The sequence below is a fragment of the Ruditapes philippinarum genome, unplaced genomic scaffold, assembly GCF_026571515.1.
Source record: "Ruditapes philippinarum isolate M1 unplaced genomic scaffold, ASM2657151v2 ctg492_1_1_1_1, whole genome shotgun sequence".
Lineage (NCBI taxonomy): Eukaryota > Metazoa > Mollusca > Bivalvia > Venerida > Veneridae > Ruditapes > Ruditapes philippinarum.
Window position 1 is genome coordinate 257,432 of NW_026855693.1, and position 18,373 is coordinate 275,804.

The following is an 18,373-nucleotide window of genomic DNA, read 5'->3' on the forward strand; positions in this document are numbered from 1 at the left end:
CTTTTGTACGGCCTTGAATGAAAGGTGTCAGATTCAGATTTAGAACAATCTGCTGTCAATTAAAATCAGCCTCCACACAAATTCCAATGACAATATCGCCCGTTAATCAGAACGATAAATTCAACAGCGAATATTTTTATTTCCGTTAAGCGAAATCGTTAATCAATTATAAAGTCGGTGAAACCACCAACGCCAAGAAAAACGGAAAAAGGTGTTTAAATTCCTTTATTTTATTTTTTCAAAATTATTTAAAACATAGCTTAAATATACATATACGTTTTCATACATTTTTATAGACCAAGACCAAGCATCAGTTACGTTATATAGGAGCTTCTTCTACAAAAACAAAACGGAACAGAAGAATTGATTGTTTGTGTGACTGTTAGAAAACACCACTCTGACCTTACTTTCATACGAAAAATATAAATGAACAAAAACAAATAAAAAACAACAGTTACAATCACTACGCAACATTTCCCCCAACAAAGGACCAATCTTTCAACTTTTAAGGAACTTTATTGTTCACATGAGGCACTTTGAACACAAACATTTAAAGTGAAGAGATATACTCGAGTTAAATAAAAATTGACCTTTTGTGAGATTTTATTGCTTTTGCAGTGAGACGCGTTTAAACTATTTTCTTTTTAAGTTTATTGTGTACAAATAAACGGACTGTTTGTAAAAATGTCAGCAAAAGATCTGAAATTGTGTACACAAGTAATCATTGGCTCTTATTATCTTAGAGATTATCTTTTTATCTTATCAATTTAGGGATGTTGCACTTATTCATTATCCCTCATGAACAGACTCAATCAAACCGAGTCTGCAATTCTTATGTAATTTTGTTGTGATTAATGCTTCCGAGGGATCACTTTGTTTCCAGATTTTTATTCTTCACAACAGCATGCGTCAAGTGCCGTGTGGCAGCTGTAAAAAGTTGCCCCTTACTTCACTTCAGTGTTGTTATATTTCTTTTGGCCATTCGGGATCATTGATACCAGCTTTATTAAGTGTTGAGAATTGAGTACCGCTCAAGCCGGTGCTAGAGGGCCTGAGGGATGTTGCACTTATTCATTATCCCTCATGTACAGACTCAATCAAACCGAGTCTGCAATTCTTATGCAATTTTGTTGTGATTAATGCTTCCGAGGGATCACTTTGTTTCCAGATTTTTCTACATAACTACATACAATTGTGCACAGATCTCGAAAATTGTTTGGTCCCGTCATGTAAATTTTCACTGGGAGTCTCTTAAAGTATTACAGTCAAGTAGGTATCCCAACTCATGCGATAAGTTTAAACTCTTAAGAAAAGGTATACCTTCCTACCCTTTTCATTTCTATCCAATCCTATTATACCACTTCTAACCCTTTCCCATTCCCTTAATTCTTGTCTTCAACTTAGTTACACTCTAAAAACTTGGTGCATATATAACATGACACTTTGTGGGGTAGAAAACCGATGCCATATTTATTTTCTAAATATTGTATTATATTAATTCTTAGGGTGATTTAGCTCTTTCTAATGTGGAACCCATACGAGAAATGTTTCCTGGAAAAAAAATCACAAAAATGAGATGACTTATCCATTATTCGGTTACAAATAATTCAATAAAAAAATTGAAAAAATAAAAGCTGGGCCGTTTTTAATTTTGGGTTTGTCTTTGCCCCAGGTTTACATAAACTCTGGTTAGGTTATTCCTAAATAAGTTGTTCATTGCTATCAGGCAATTGACTCGCCTCTTCTCGCTCTTCCCTTTATGTTATTTCTGTTCGCTGTCTTTTGTTTTGACTTTCTGGTATTTTCGGGTTACACCGTGTATATCAAGTAACGCAGGATTGTGCAAAAAACGCAGGGATTGTGCAAAAGTAACGCAGTGTGCAATCTAATGGCTAAAACGAGCACCGCGATATGTAAATGGACCGGTGATTTTTTATTGTACATCAAAATGGAAGAAATGAATTACCGCATACGGTTGCTGAGACATTAAATTTAAACTTAAAAATGTTTCCATGAAAATTCGTGAAAATGACGACCTGCCTAGCATACTGATGGCGATTTTTAGTTTCGTTGATATCTTTAACTACAATAAGGGTACATAGTACTTTATGATTTTTTTAATTCGGTGCACCGGAGACATTTTCCAATCTACTCGCTTAATAACACTTGATTTAGCAGATAAAACGTAATTTAAACCATTTTTACGAGGTGACGCCGAATTCGTGAATAAAGCACTGAAGCAACGGCGGTTATCTCATTAAAAGTAGCTAAATCTTAATTTGCCAGCTTCCTTCTATATACGACACTTGTTGTTTGACGAATGCCCTAGGTGTACAAAATATGAAACAAATGTTTTAAATGTGTCAAAATTTACATATTTATTTGACGAAATTCAAAACGGTAATCAGATGGTCTTTCTCATGAATGATCTAAAAAAAAGTGAACACATTACTGAAAAGAATTGTAATTGTAATGTCGTAGCGGCCGTATGCGCTGATTCATTTCTTTAAATTTTATTTGGAATAAAATATTTTGGTTCGTTTACTTACTGTGTTATTCGTTTTGGTAATAGCTATCGCCTTTGTTATGTTTTAGTCATATGTTTTACTATTGTGCATGATATCATACAAACAAATATACATGTAGTACGTCACCTCGTTATGACCTGTTACAAAATAAACAAATTAACAGAAATGTTCAAAGAAAATGATTGTTAAAACAAGAAGTGTTGAATTAGCTATGACGTAAAATTTACAAGATTATTTCACAGTGCGTTATAAGATCCAATATATTTAATAAATTGTTGACATTCAGATATTTAACTGTTTCCGTTCACAGTGAAATAGGAGTGACCGATTGTCTCCAAAGAATTGCTACACGAACAGCGTCGTTTCAACAATCGGCAAAGCTTGACAATTTATGAAATGACAATTTACAAAAAGAAGTAGAATAAAAATACACTGCTATGCTATTTGTGTGTTTTTTAAGTGTCATGATTTCAGCAAAATATCAAAAGACTTTTGATAATCAAGTTTAATTGCTGAAGAAAGAAAGTTTAATTACATTAAACTGACAAAAAGATGAAATATGAAACAGATTATAAAACAAAAATAAACCTGTATGATAAATAGTAGTTTCTTTCAAGTAATAACATATCTTACACGATTTGGAAGCTGTTCATCAACATCACGAGTATTATATAAATAACACATGACTGTCAGGGTGATAGAGGATATTGTCAACTGTTACCCGAGAACTTGTATATTACCCCGAGGCGCAGCCAAGAGGATTATGCCAGTTCAAGGGTTGGCAACATCCTCTATCAACCCAACAGCCATGTGTTATCTATTTTATTATACCGAAAGATAGTGTAACAAAGTCTAGTTAAGTTTAAAAATTTGCTGAATATGGAGTTATGCAAAAGTTATGTGTCCAAGGGTGATATTAGGAATATTTCACGAGAAATATATCCTAGGAGGGTGGTATTCAATCAGAACACATAATGGGAATTTTACATTGAAGGATATGTTGAGATTTAATAAAATATAGTATTGAATAGATGGTCTATACATGTATGAACACAAATCTTGCTTAAAAATAAAATGTAACTAACAAAAACTAACAAATTCTTGTAAGTAATTACTTCAGATTTGACTTTATTGTGATAATAACTACTTGTAAGGTTTAGGTGTTACATTGCATTAAAAAACAAAAACAAAAATTAAATATTCAAAAATAATTTGATGATTATGATTGCTAAAGACACGATACGAGTTTCACTGAGAAATAACCAGGTTCCTTAAAGTCATATTTTGCCATGGAATCTTTTTCTTTCATTCCGCAGAGAGGGAAATATTTTCAACATTTAAATAATTGTTTGAGAGCATATAAGATGTTTAACACCTGGAGTAAAACGTTCTACATGTGAATTTATTTGAAATAAAAGTAGAAAATTGATGAAAAAGTAGTAAGTTTACTTCCACACAAAATATTAGATTAATGAAAACTGCATTTATTTAATGTTATTGCCAAAAAGCAACAGAAACCAAAAGATGGTTCAATGAGAAATTTTTGATAACTGTGACAAGACACCGAAATATAAAGCTTTAGAAGCCTCTTTGAGACAGAATAGACGTTAAACTGATACTTGGTCTTTAATGGACAGCATTACCATTTTTCATTACAAATCGGCGTTTTGTCGCGATTACCTTGCTCTTATGCGGATGCTTCCTCCTGGCCATGAAGAGTTCCCTGTAGTACTATTCACAGAACGTTATCCATTTACATACTAGACTTTTTGGGCGCTAAAATCGTATTTGAATAGACAGCAAATTAATTGAAATTAGCCAACTGTTTTCGTTTTGAAAAACAGCTTCGCGTAATATTTGTTTATCAATTGAAAGCTATAAATAACTTGTCATATAAAAATTATAATACTTTTTGTAAGAAACTGATAAAAAATGGGGGCTTCTCCTTTTATTTCCGTTAAACATAACTCTAAGAATACATTTATCTATATGTAAGATTCGACTTTGAGTTAAGAAGTTTTAGGAGTAATAAGGGAACACAAATAGTTTTTGCCTTCAAAATTAAGTTGAATAGAAGCTGACGTGTGAGACAGTTGGGAGCAAGATGATATTTTTGCATCATTTCAATCTACTAAAAAAAATAACTATGATGTATTGGTAAGGAAGAAATGTTACAGGAATATGTCAAGTAATTTCTTACAGAACACAATAAACCATTATAATGCTGGAACTGAAAGTGAAAAGCCTAAATCGCGAAGGCGAAGTCTGCTTGCTTTTCCGTACAAACTGGCCAAATCATGTACGAATTATGGCCCATATTTTGAATTTGAAATACTTTGTTATATTCCCATACTGACAAACCTTTTTACGACGTTGTCCGTTGCTATAAGAAATCGACCGGATTTAGTATTTATCATGTCATTACATTGATTTCTGTTGATAAAGTGCATGCCTGATAAACCTAGCTTTATCAGTCACCCCAAGCTTTATCAGACACCTCATCAAAAATTTGCAAAATTTGCGAAATGAAATAAAAAGAATGGAATGTATTTCCCTGCTACTGGGTTGGAAATATTTAACTGATAAAACGTTGTCCGTTGCTATAAGAAATCGACCGGATTTAGTATGTGTTTGCGCATGCACAATCTGCGTAGGGCAAAACAGAGATGCAGTAAAAGTCCATAGACAATTCTGAGTTGACGGTAAAAAGTAAAAAAAAAAATGTATATATATTAAATACATTCGAACCTAAAAGCAAATTTTTTAGCTTTGTGACAATGTAGTTAAAAGACAAGGAAAACAGTGTTTGTTTGTCGGACTGAATTATCAAAAGTAAATTATCATTCTGAAAAGAAAGGTCAGAACATATGTGAATGTATTTTCATGAATTAGTTTACCTGATTTGATTCTTTATCCGATTTGACTGTGATGCCGAACAATCACATATGTATGTTTAGGTAGCTTTACAAAATCTTGAGAAGTTAAGAACATTTCCCAAATGGGTATCGAAATAACACTCATATGTATCAAGTGTATCGCAACACAATTTTCAAAATCAAGGTAAATGCATCACACACTATTTATGACTTCACAAAACTAATTTCAAGCATTGATAAGATATGTATAATTTTTGCAAAGGTTATAATATTTATAATAAATTCCGATTATAATAAAATTGTTGTACGTTATAAGGAATGCCATGGCACTAAAACGTCCCGGTTAAAATATATTAAAACCTAGCTGGGGGAGAAAAACGGTCACGTGTCCCTCTGCTTGACACTGACCAACTTGCCACTCAACATTATCAAAGAGAGTGTACAGTAACAGTTGTATAATATTACGTAATACACTAGTAATACAATTTTATCTTAAATTACTGATGAAAAAGGCGTCTAATGATACTTTTAACAGATGACTTTTGTATGGACCATTGAATTAGTAAGTTTCGCACATTTATATGTATCAAATCAGGTTTTACGAACGTACCACTTTAAGTAATGGCAAAATTATTGTTTTCAGGGTGACCTAACGTGAAAGCATGTTTATCAAAGCATTTGATTATGAGAACAATACTTAATATTACAATTCGCATTCACGACTTCAGTACGTTAAAAATGACACTGGCAAGCCTTCATAAATATACCTTTACCAAAGATTTATCCAAGTGACGCATTTTAGCACATTTTAATGCAAGAGATGGTTAATTTCTGTTGGCTGTATATTAAGGATTTTTTTTGCAGAATCGAATGCACAATCCAGCGTTTTTCAAAAATGGAAGACCCCCAAATTAATGCGTAAATGCTGAAATGTTCAAGTAACTGATTTCAATTAACAATTGCACCGTTTATTTATGAAAATATACTATTCTAAACTTATGGTTAGTCATCTAGAGTAAATCAAATGGTAAATGGATTTGTTGAATAAAATCTATTTTCCGTTATTGCTTTTTACCTACGCAGAATGCGCATGCGCAAAATGCTACTGTCGTTTTTATGGAAACTTCGTAGTGTAAAAAGGTCTATATAAACGATCAGATAATAAAATGTTATTATAATAATGAAATGTTTCGAAATTTGGTCAATTTGATTCATGAGAATTCACCAAGAAGTTGGTTTAACCCATTTTGCATCATTTATGTTTCTGTGAAGTTAAATATTTATTTTGCGAATGTGTTGTCACTGAAATTTAATCAAGTTTCCCTTATTTCAATAGAAATCTAGTAGGTAAATAGATAGTACTTATCAATAACAAATAGAAATATCAAGACCAAATCATAATGAAAAAACAAAGCCCCCTTCTGACTGAGGAGATACCTTTACGGGTTGCGGCATCAGAATTGCAGCCACAGTTTATCTTTGCGTGATCGTAAGAGTCAAACAAATGGATGAGCAGGTGGGGTGGTTTTGAACCATGGTGCTGCTTTTATTTTGTAACATTCGATGTTATCCAAACTCATCTTTCCTATGTCAGTGTCATATGACCTTTACTGTATTGATGCGCCGTCATACCAAAACAAAACAAAAGAGAAACGAATGTCTGTTATTCTTGAATAAATGTGAAAATTCTCAGTAACAGCGGTTCTACACTTAGCTGCCAATATTTCCAATATTAATCAAATATTAAATAAAGTAATTTATTTGCAACAGTGTGCGTCACAGCAACAAGTTCATGTATATAAGTTAACTTGATAATATCTTGATGAAATGTTTAAAACATAAGGTATTACTGCTGATGAAACCATAAAAAGGCTTTTAAATATTTAATGAGGATCACTTTATCGAATTTAATTTTGAGTTGAGCTATATTTGTATCTAATACAATTACGAGTAAAGCTATATCTGTATCTAATTTGATCATGATTTTTGCGATTTTGTATTTATTTAATTATAAGTTCTAACTTTTTTTCTTGTTTTGTTGTGTTTATTATCATTACATGCATTATAGTCTACTATAAAAGTTTATGTAAATGTCAATTTAAACATGTAGATATTTACCTTCAAGCAAATAGAATATTTCTATTTAATTAAAATGGAAATATTTTGGGGGAAAAACATAAGTGAATGTAAAAATATATATACAGTTAAATCCGGTTAAGCCGAGCTGTTGTTGTTGATGATTACCTTGTGTAAACTGCTATACTAGATCAAGGATATAACTTTGCTTGCTGCGCCATTTTTTTTAAGTCAAATATTCTTATCAAGTATTTGACTATGTTTATAATGTACTATTTTCAGTTATTCGCCTTGGTCATGGATAACAAATGATTAATTGTTCAGAATTTTACAAAAAAACAATCTTAATTCATAAAACGCACTTGATATTAAAATTGAAATATATTCCAGAGTTGACAATGAAAATAACATTCCAGGAGAGAATATGACGTTAAAACAGCAGTTGCACAGACGTCCAAAGTAAGTGCCGGCGTCTTTTAAAGTTTTTTTTCTTTTAATTTCATCAGCTTACAGCAAATACTATGTATTCATTTTTACCGACCAATATTTTAAAGGGCAAATTCCTTAGATGCGAAATAATGCTATCCAGATGCATTATAATTATATTTTGCTTAAACTACAACTTCTGTTGAAATTGTTTATTTTTATATCAGTGTCTTTTAGTTAAAATATAAATTGGTAACTAATTTTTGAAGAGTTTGAAAATTAAATTAAAAAGAAAAGAAAATAAAACAATGTCAAGTGAACAAAGAAAGTAATCAAGATAGATTACCAAATAAAAAAAAATGAAAATATCCAACTTCAGCCCTTAATGCGGCAATCACGAATAATGAATATTATTAATACAGCAAAATCAGTCATTCATTGCATATTACATGTAGATTATTACTTTAATAGTGTATTTATTTATCTACTTTTATTAGAATATTTGTTCATTTGCCTAAAAAGTGTTTTTGAAATAGTTTAGCTCTTATATTAATAAATCTTCAATAACTTTATATTACTAAATTGAAAAATAGCAGAATATTGAAGTAAATGTACCACAATTTTAATATGTTGATAAATAAATATAACGAAAATATAAACTATTGATATGGCGTGCAGTAATTATTCTATAATTTAATCACAATCCATAACAGTAATTTAAACGTCACTGTAGAATATATATTTTATTAGTGCCTGCAATAAACTATAACCATACAGAGTTTTACGTACAATATTATACAGCCAAGAAATATGCTAAAGGTGAAACATAAATATACGATATTATATATTGTTTAATCAAAATAAATATACTATTTACAGATGAGAAAATAATATTGTCGTCTTTTTGCTTGTATTGGAAAGGTGCGTTGCTATAATAGATATTGAACACATTATCTGGTTTGTCGAGTATTTTCGAATTATATGTTAGTTTTTACATTGCAACATTTTCTTACATATTTTTTATGTCAGTCAGTACTGTCCCGTGTTGAAAGCTGTGCAAACATTCAATGTCTTGTTTGAATTTCATCGACTTTATCATCGTATAATAAAAATAATGTTGCTTGAGTAGAAATCTCTTTTCATTTTAAAATGCACTCTTCATGTTTGTTATCATGTTTTACAGTATAAAGTATTTTTGTTTTCATTCTCGTTATGAAAATATTACCACCAATTGAAATTATCAAAGTATCACTTACATGTACTTAATCGTATACACTAGTTTAAAGATTAGCATGATGACCATAGCTTTATTGGATCGTTTTATACACAAAATATCCACAGTCCACAATGTAATTGGCAACACGAAAGATTACAATGTCAATATTAGGTTTTTCTAAACCATTAAAAAGTGACATTATGTTCATTTTTTTTTTGCATTGTCATGTTGAGCTGAATTGACTATGTATTTTAATATTTTAAGATTGTTATAACGGTGATTGACCAACAGTTAATATTGGAAAATGTTTAGGGTAAAATGAAATATACCTAAAATATAAAACACCACCCACTCTTTTTATAAATTGAGCTATATACATGTATAAATGAAATTATAAAATTGAAAGGAATTTTGGCAAAATGTAAAACTTTATTTGACTTTCACCTTTACACTCACTATCTACCCTTCGATTGGCATAATGTCACTTTAACCTATTATTGTTCAACAGATTTTTTTCAGCTTACATTTTATTACCTTTAAAATGACTTAGGAAGAAAATTAGATTAGATTAAATTTAGGCAGCATAGAACGTGCTCAGACCTCACGGATGTGCAGGTTTGTCTGGCTCTACACTTGTGGTTGCGATTGTTATTTAAGATCCAGAAGGATGTTAAATCTGTGGCAATCATTGCAATTACCACTACCGTCCATAAACAGGCTCAATCAAACCAAGCCTGCAACTTTTTCAATTTTGACTTGTTTTTGTATTTTCTGATCGCAAGATCAGTAAATACATAGTTAACATCCACGGTCTAACACAAAATTTCCTCACAGACCTAACAACGCAAAGTAGTTCTCACTCAAAACTGCTTAAAAACCAGCAATTTAAAGAAATAATAATTTTTAATGTAGGCATTGAACGAATTACAGTGCATTAAAAATTTACATTAGTCAATAGAAATATGAGGTTACAATCACAAATTTCGCGGATGAATATCTTTTTTACCCAATGAAAAATGATCCACTATTTCCGTAAAGCTTAATCAATGAAAATGCTAATTTTAGCTATGTCGATTACCGAATACTCCAGAGCGTAGCACACAAATAAATCTGACTGTCGAGTAATGGAATATATACATGTCGGACTGTTTTGGCGAGAAGATTTTCGCTAAATTATTTTCATCAGTGTTTAACAACAGGTTTATCGTGAACAAAATACCTCGAAATAAATAAGGATTACAAATACGAAACGAAAATTCTCAATTTTAGAATTACAATATATTTGTTTTTATTCACGCTACATACGTATTACTTCACTGTGGTGCAGAGGTAGCGCGCTCGTTTAGGGTGTGAGAGGCCTGAGGTTAAAATCCTTGTCGAGGTAACATTTTTTTTTGAAGTGGCTTTTTTAAGGAAGTTGCCACGATATGCAAGGATAAAGTGTGGCTGTAATAAAAAATGAAAAATGATTTTTGATGCAACTCTAAGCATGCAAAATTCCATATGTATCAATCACAAACTGCATGTTAAACGCAGTCCCTGCGTAAGATGAATAATAGTACATAAAAATAAACTTATACAGGAAAGATCAGAAAATACCACAGAGCATGCAGCCCTTTGATTTCTTAAGGGATTCTGTTTTTCTCTATTGTACTGTTCACCTAGCCTAGGCCCGGGCTCCAGTTTGTCTATATTTTTATGTGATTCTGTTATCAAAAACACGAACGAATACGCAATAGCGGGTAATAATGTTATATTTAAACAAAAACTATGTTATGAATAAGCAAAGACTATCAACGCCTGAATCCGTTGCTCAGTCAGTTGTTAATAATTAATTTTGACCTCAATTGGCGGGAGATTGAAAGATGGACATATCGATTTAAGTTTTGTAGCGATATAAGTGTTTAGATGTTTATCTACTGTGTATTATCAATGTCACAATGCCAGGTATTAAATGTAATGTGAACTCTAACTGCAAGTATATGTTATAATAATAAATATCTAATATAATTAGTTATATGTATAGGATATTAATGAAATATATATAAGTGTTAATATATATACTGGCAGTTTTATGTTTTACATTTTTAATAAAAAAACTAAGGGCTATTTTAATGTTCCTGTTCATGGAAATTTATAGTACCAAACTACTTTACACTTGCTAAATGATTAATATTCTCAATAAAAGAAGCAAATGTTTCAAATCAAAGTTAACGTTTTTTTTCCAGATATTGCTTCTTTCCTGACATTCGTTAACATAAAAACAAGCAAGTTGCCTCCGGTTTCCCTTCAACACTTTCCATAAATCAAAGGGTTAATACAATAAGAGAACAGATGAACTAAGCACATGTTTTATGAGAATAACATTTTACCATTAAGGCTATGACGTTGTAATGTCATCGTGAATCTTAAGATTATCACGTTACTTTGTTATATCAATATCACTGGAATAGTGTTACAGATAGGTAAATGTTACTGCAGTAAAACATCTTGAGCAAAATCTCACCAACCAAGGAGAACGCAAAGCACTACAGGAAAACATCCTATTACTTATTTTCCCATTATTGTTATGGTTATTTGTTTTTTAACAACATTTTCATTAATAAAAAAACAAAACACGTGGAAATACAGCTTTAATTTGTTCCAGGAACAAACGATAGGATAGAATTTACGGCGCTGTTTTTTTTTGTGTGGAAATAATAACCTTTGTATCGATTAGTGTTATACGTTAATCTATGACTCTACGCTATTCATTTACAAATATTTGTCGCACCGCTCGGGATAGCTTTTATCTATTTTCTATACAAAATATGGCGCACTGAGATGAGCTGTTAAAAACGAATTAACCAGCCTTTAACATGATAAAGCTACGTATTGGCTACTCGTGGGTGGAAGCGACACCAAAGGCATTCGGCAGAGAGTGAATGTCGCATAGCTACATGGAACTTCGATAAACTTACTAGTTATTACAAGTAAAACTTTCAACTAGAAAATATTTTACTTCATGCATCTACGGGAGCTGTTAAGAAAAGAATTATTCAACACGTTGAAATAATGAAGAAACCAGAATAGTAATTACAGGGATTGTAAAAATATTAATTTGGAGTTAATAAAAGTTGATAATTACAACATATATCGGGCAATGAAGATATGCGTTTGGCTAGTAACAGCATTTCTTTGCTTTCACTCGTCAATATCTTTTTCTGATACTGGAAATATCATGGACTGCCACATGGGCAAGTGTAAGAGTGTGAAGCCCAATCGGAGAGTCCGGATCCTTAAGGATCTTGTTAAAAATTTTAATTTAGAACCGACAGTGATAGATATTACGCTCAAAACACTGCATAATAGAAAGTATGGTACGTTTGGAGAGTACGTCAAAGAAGACTCACACGACAAAGACATTCCTAAAATAGGTAAGATTTTTTTATTGACCAAATTTGATAGTGCGTATAAAAATTAAAATCCTTGTATTCATTATTGTTAATTTGTTTACGTTGATATGTTTCCCGCGCTTAGCCTAAGGACTAAATACTCGTACATGTTATTTCTTTCCTTAAAATGAAAGATAAAAATGTTTTAGAAAAGATTAATAATATAGGATTTCAAACAATGATTCTAGTAGGAAAAAAAAAACATTTTACCTTTTTATATTTTTTTTTTCCTCAATTTTTTTATTTCTATTTTTATTATAAGGTGCGGATCAGTTGAAAATAATGCAGGCTTCAGGGAATTGTATATTATCTAGTGTATCTAAATAATGAAGGATATAAATATATCATGCCAAAATTTGATATTTGAAAATACTGATAATTGCTATATAGACAACTTTTAAATATACAATGAACATATTTTGAGTACACGCAGAGAAGTCAATTTACATTTTAAACCCTACACACGGTGTCATATTTAAAAAAGGCAGTTCTTTTTAAAGAAATTACCACACTTACTTGTCCAGTAAAATTCACTAATATAGATTCTACATTTCTCTTATTCAAGTCAGACATTTTCAGTAAAAATACCCTAGATTTCAATTAATGTCTGCAATAAATGTTTCTTATCAGGACAAACACAGTTGTTTTTAGATCACATACGTTGCTTTGGTTTACAAAAGCACCACAATAATCGATTTTAGAAAATATTTTTTTCTTTTCAAAAACATATCTTAAACATTAACTCGCTGTATTTCTATCAAAATATGTTTCAAACTCCTGCTTTTATAACACCTTCATATACCTCTAAGTGTAATTTTCATAGATAGTTAGAAAACGGAAATACCTCTTCTGAAAAAAAGACTAAAATGTGCTAACCTAAAATATGTATATGTATAGTTCAACTCGTGCTGAGTTAAGGTGTGTTTTCGTCATCGATTGCAATTTCAATTTTATTACCACTACATTCTATTTGCATTGCAGACATAGGTTTTCTTACTATCTAAATAATCATTGCTGAAACCTGTTTAAACGATAAATATATGTATATATCTTAAGAAACACTTTGTAAATTCTGATGTTTTCTTTTTCTCCTAAGAAAAGTAAGAGTTTTATAGCTTTAGATACTAACATTTAATTGGAACTGGTTTCTTTATTTGTATCATTTCGTCCGCAAATGTGCGTTTAAACGCGCATTTTCACGATTACCTGGCGAGCGTGACACTGCCTTATAATGCTACGATTTGCCATTAATAATTGATAATAATAATTGTAAAGAACATAGTCTGGAATTAATTTTAAGAGCTATTTGTAATACTTTATTTTATGCAATACATTAACGGCAATGGCGGTAAAACTGTCAGGTATATTATACTTGGTAATGAAATCGCAACATTTGAGGAGGCATTTTTATGGTTTCTGGTTTAACGGAGATAGCTCGCTTTTAACTAATTAGAAATTAATTAGTAATAAGGTATTTGATCCCATGTGTTACTCACGCCTGACAGCGCCTGGACATTTACAACTTTGTTGTATTGGTGACTATGGCTGTAAGCGTGGCAAGGTTTAATAAATTCGTGGGAGGATATGACGAGTCCTTTGGGTCTGGTTATACAAAAGGTGATTCTAATTTGGGGAAAATTGCCTAAAGATTACTATAAATAATTAAAATTGACCATTTTTCATTAGACTTACGCGGAATGCACGATTTGTTTATACCTAGAGATACAAAAGAGTATATTTCATTGAATAAGGGTGTTATACCCCTGTATCATGCTCTATTTTGAATGTACTGAAATAATGTTAAGAGTGTTGGGTTTAAATGTATAACTCAATCATAAATGAATCGTAAACTGCATATTTTCTACAAAACTATGACATTGGTTATGCTGGTTTTTAAGATTAAATATATTCGTTCAAATTACATGTTTCAAAAGACTGCAAAGGAAGAAATTGAAAGAACTGTTGACATACATGTATATACGGAATAAAGACAATCATTGCATACTTTAAGGCAACTTTCTGAAGAGTATAACCATAATTGTGAAGAATATGTTGCTTCAGTTTGTCCTTGTCAAATCTGAACAGCGAAATATTGATCAATTTACAACGAAATCAAATTATGTGCCATATATACCTTTTCAAATCTCTCATGTCCTTTCGTTCTTCTCTCATAGTCTGTACCTCATATTTTCGGATAAGAATTAAATTTCGCAATCGATCGCTAAAACAATAAATGTAGCCACTTTTAAAATTTCAAATATTATATAACTTCTTGCAGTTAGCTTACAGCTGCCATTGAAATAATCAACAATTTCTGAGCTCAACAAATTCATCAACGACCTACGGCAAATATTTCACCAATCTTTCAAAGACATGAAATATGAATTTTAAATTACTTTTATTACTGACAAAAACTAAAATTTCCCTGCAAATTTATCTCTTTTCTACTAAAATTGCATCATGTATTCAGTCATTATTTCAAAGTATTTCTTTGAAATACAAATGCAAAGCTTTTTTGTTTTTGTTTTTGTTTTCTAGATGAGGTTTTGTTTAGAATTAATATTTATATATCGAAAGGTATTTCAAGCATATTATCAATCATGCTGGGAGCAAAATGTAACAGACTTAAATTAACTGTAACGGATAATGTTACATAATTAAGCTATAACGTCTTGATTTTGTTATATGTTTATACTTTTGTATTATAGACAAAATAAATTTAGAGGAAACTATATTTCAATATATATTTCCTATACCTGTAAACAACGATTTTCATCTTTCCTTTTAAATTGTTGGAATTTTATTTACAAACACGCTTTTTACATTGTGTTATGAAAAACTTAATTCATAAACTAATCTTTTTTCGTATGATGAGTCTCAGAAATGCTTTTGTCTTTCATTCTTTCTTTCTTTCTCTTCTTTCTCTTCTTTTTTCTTTCTTTCTTTCTTTTCATTCTTTCTTTCTTTCATTCATTCTTTCTTCCGTCTTCGTAAAGGTAAAACATGCGTTTAATACTATCTAAATAATGAACTATTATCACATTAGATGCATATCACTAGAAGAAGGTAGCGGCAAAACGGAAAATAATTTGTAATCAAAATAGGAAAATGTGGTCTTTTGACTTCCATACAAAATAACAAATCACTATAACAGTGCTAAATGTCTCAATGCAAATGAAGCAAATATGGTTTATTCATATGAATATCAGGGCATAAAAAATAAAATAAAAGGCTTTGAGAAATAAGGTTTTATCTTCTCCTTGTTCTTTCATTTGGAGCCAAATTGGCCCTTAACTTGGTTTTGAATGAATACTAGTCGTACGAATGAGCGTAAGTATATTCTGATCAGTATCTTGTTTTGAGAGACATTGGAATAACACACGAATTATTAACCAATTAATTGAGACTGAATTATCATTACGTCTTAGTCATACACATTATGATGAATATTGAGGTTGTCAATAATGGTTGCAACATGAAATACTGTTTAAAAATAAACACCTAAATGTTGTCATTTAAAACTTGACATAACAAATATGTATTGCATCATAATTATGTTGAATAAATAGCGCGAGAAATCATTATTGGAGCTACATTTATCTCAACACGAGACGGTTGGAAAATATTAAAGACACTTAATACATCAGAAATCTGTATTTAGTAAATTCTTAGAAATGTCTAAATGTTTTAGTAATAGATTTAGTGTATGTGAGATGTATAACAGCTAAAACTAGGCTGCCCTGAATGTGCAGTAATTAATATATCGAAATGTAAACAAAGTAGTATTTTGACTTTCATACAAAATGCTAAATTACCATAATTATACAAAATGGCAACATAGCAAAAGAAACAAAGATAACTAATGTATATGGCAAAAGAGTATTTTTTTGGAAACTATGACAAAATACCAAAGAACTAAAATACTTTTTTGTGAAAGATAGTAGCATTTCTCAGGCATAATGGGCCTTAAAGCGTTTTCTTTCTTTTGTTATTCATTTGCATGCTATTCTATTATTTAAGTATTCCGTTGGATATATATCACATAGTTTATTGTTGTCTAATGAATTGACACAATCTCAACGAATGGCACTTTACTTGTTACACCTTCGATATTTTCATCATTTACTCGTTTTTCTTTTTTCACCGTTTATATCTACTGTACTTTGATCGTTTATATCTTTCTACGTTCTCATAAAAAAACAATTTCAAGATTTTTAGAAACCTGACATACGTATAATTATGTGTAAGGAGGTTGGCCTTCAGTTGATACATTTTTGATTTGATTAAATTTAAATTTAATTTAAATTTGATTAAAACAGAATTGCATACACTTTGACTTATTTATTCATTTTTTAATTTATTTTGATAAATTTTAAAAAATATGCTTTCCGTGTAAGTGACTCCTGGCCCAATCCCCTACCAAGAAAAAAAGTAAAACAACAACAACAATAACAAAAAGGTGGTTTTTTTTTTCTCTTTATTTTTTTACGGGTAAAGAAAGCTTGACCGACTTTTAAGAAGATGAAATTATTTAATGATTTATTAGTTGGCCATTTTTAAGACAATTTAAATCACTGAGGGGTCAATAATTAAACTAAAAACAGCATAAATTCTATCACTACTAATATGCTTTTCCCCAGACTAATTACATGTTCTTTTATAACCTTTACAACATTGGTATGATTATTTTAGACCTTTAACAATAATCATTAATGCGCAGGGATTAGTAATTAGTGAAGAAATGATTAAATGAAACCTTTAAAAGATAATTATTTCTACAAAATACACTTTTTCATGACGTATTAAACAGTTGGTGTTGAATTAAAACATGTGGCAATTAGACTTAGTAAAGACCTGGAGAGCTTAATGAAAATGATTAAAAACAGTGAAATAGGAAATAATTGTCTAAACTTGATGATGGATCGTTTTTCTTCTTTCTAAGTATAATTTTTTGGTTTTGAAAATCCTGCCGCGAAAGTCACGTGAATAATTATTGTAAGGAATATAAGAAAATTTACGTTTTGAAATCCTTTAACTTCTTCTTTTATTTATTTGTTTTATTTATTTTTGTTTTGTTTTACCCCGTTTTGAAAGTTGAAGAGTTCATTTATAACGATCAAAAAAATTCCTTTTAAGTTAAGCAGTATAGACCCTGGCAAGGCGGCATGAAATTACATGCTTGTCTGGCTCTACTGGTGTTGAGGCAAATCATTTTCGGTTCCCGAGGGTTAAAGGCCCGTTGTGCCTTGGAAATCCATATATTGTTAATTCCTTAGAAACGTTAAACATGTCTTTAATATTATTTTGATAATGAATTAAAGAATGTTAGATGTTTAACAACTAAAGGAAGAATGAGCGCTGTACATGCAGTAATGTGTTGTAACGGTAGCAAAATGTAAACACAGTAGCAGTTTGACTTTCGTACAAAAACGAGAAGAAGATTTTATAGCATGAAAAAATTTCATAACAATACCAATTATTAACTCTTTTTATTAAAGCCGAGATACTATCAAAAATGTTTTTCAACATAAAGCCAGCTTCATTGGATCCTGTACTAGAAGCTTAATCATTTTCCATTTGTCATGATTTTTAAACGTCATACGTTTATAGAATTACCTATTACAAATTCTACATCTGTATTAAAAAAACATTTACAATGCTAGTAAATGTAAAAATCTATGTATCATTTTCTTTTGCTGACAATTTGATTGCAAGAATTTTTCAACGCATGCGATTATATATTTTAAATGTTGGTATCGTTCCTTTTATGAGACGAAATTTCATGAAGACAATCTGTCTTCGTAGTAAAGAAAGAAT

The 18,373-nt window shown here is 30.6% G+C and overlaps 1 protein-coding gene across 1 annotated transcript in view; it reads left to right on the forward strand.

The window, feature by feature from the left end:
* The first annotated feature begins 11,858 nt into the window (after positions 1-11,858).
* LOC132744119 (uncharacterized) overlaps positions 11,859-18,373 on the forward strand; it is a 38,133-nt gene continuing 31,618 nt past the window's right edge. The window contains exon 1 of the mRNA XM_060732735.1: positions 11,859-12,538. Coding sequence (XP_060588718.1) covers positions 12,265-12,538 — 274 coding nt within the window. The 5' untranslated portion in view covers positions 11,859-12,264. The remainder of the gene's footprint in view (positions 12,539-18,373) is intronic.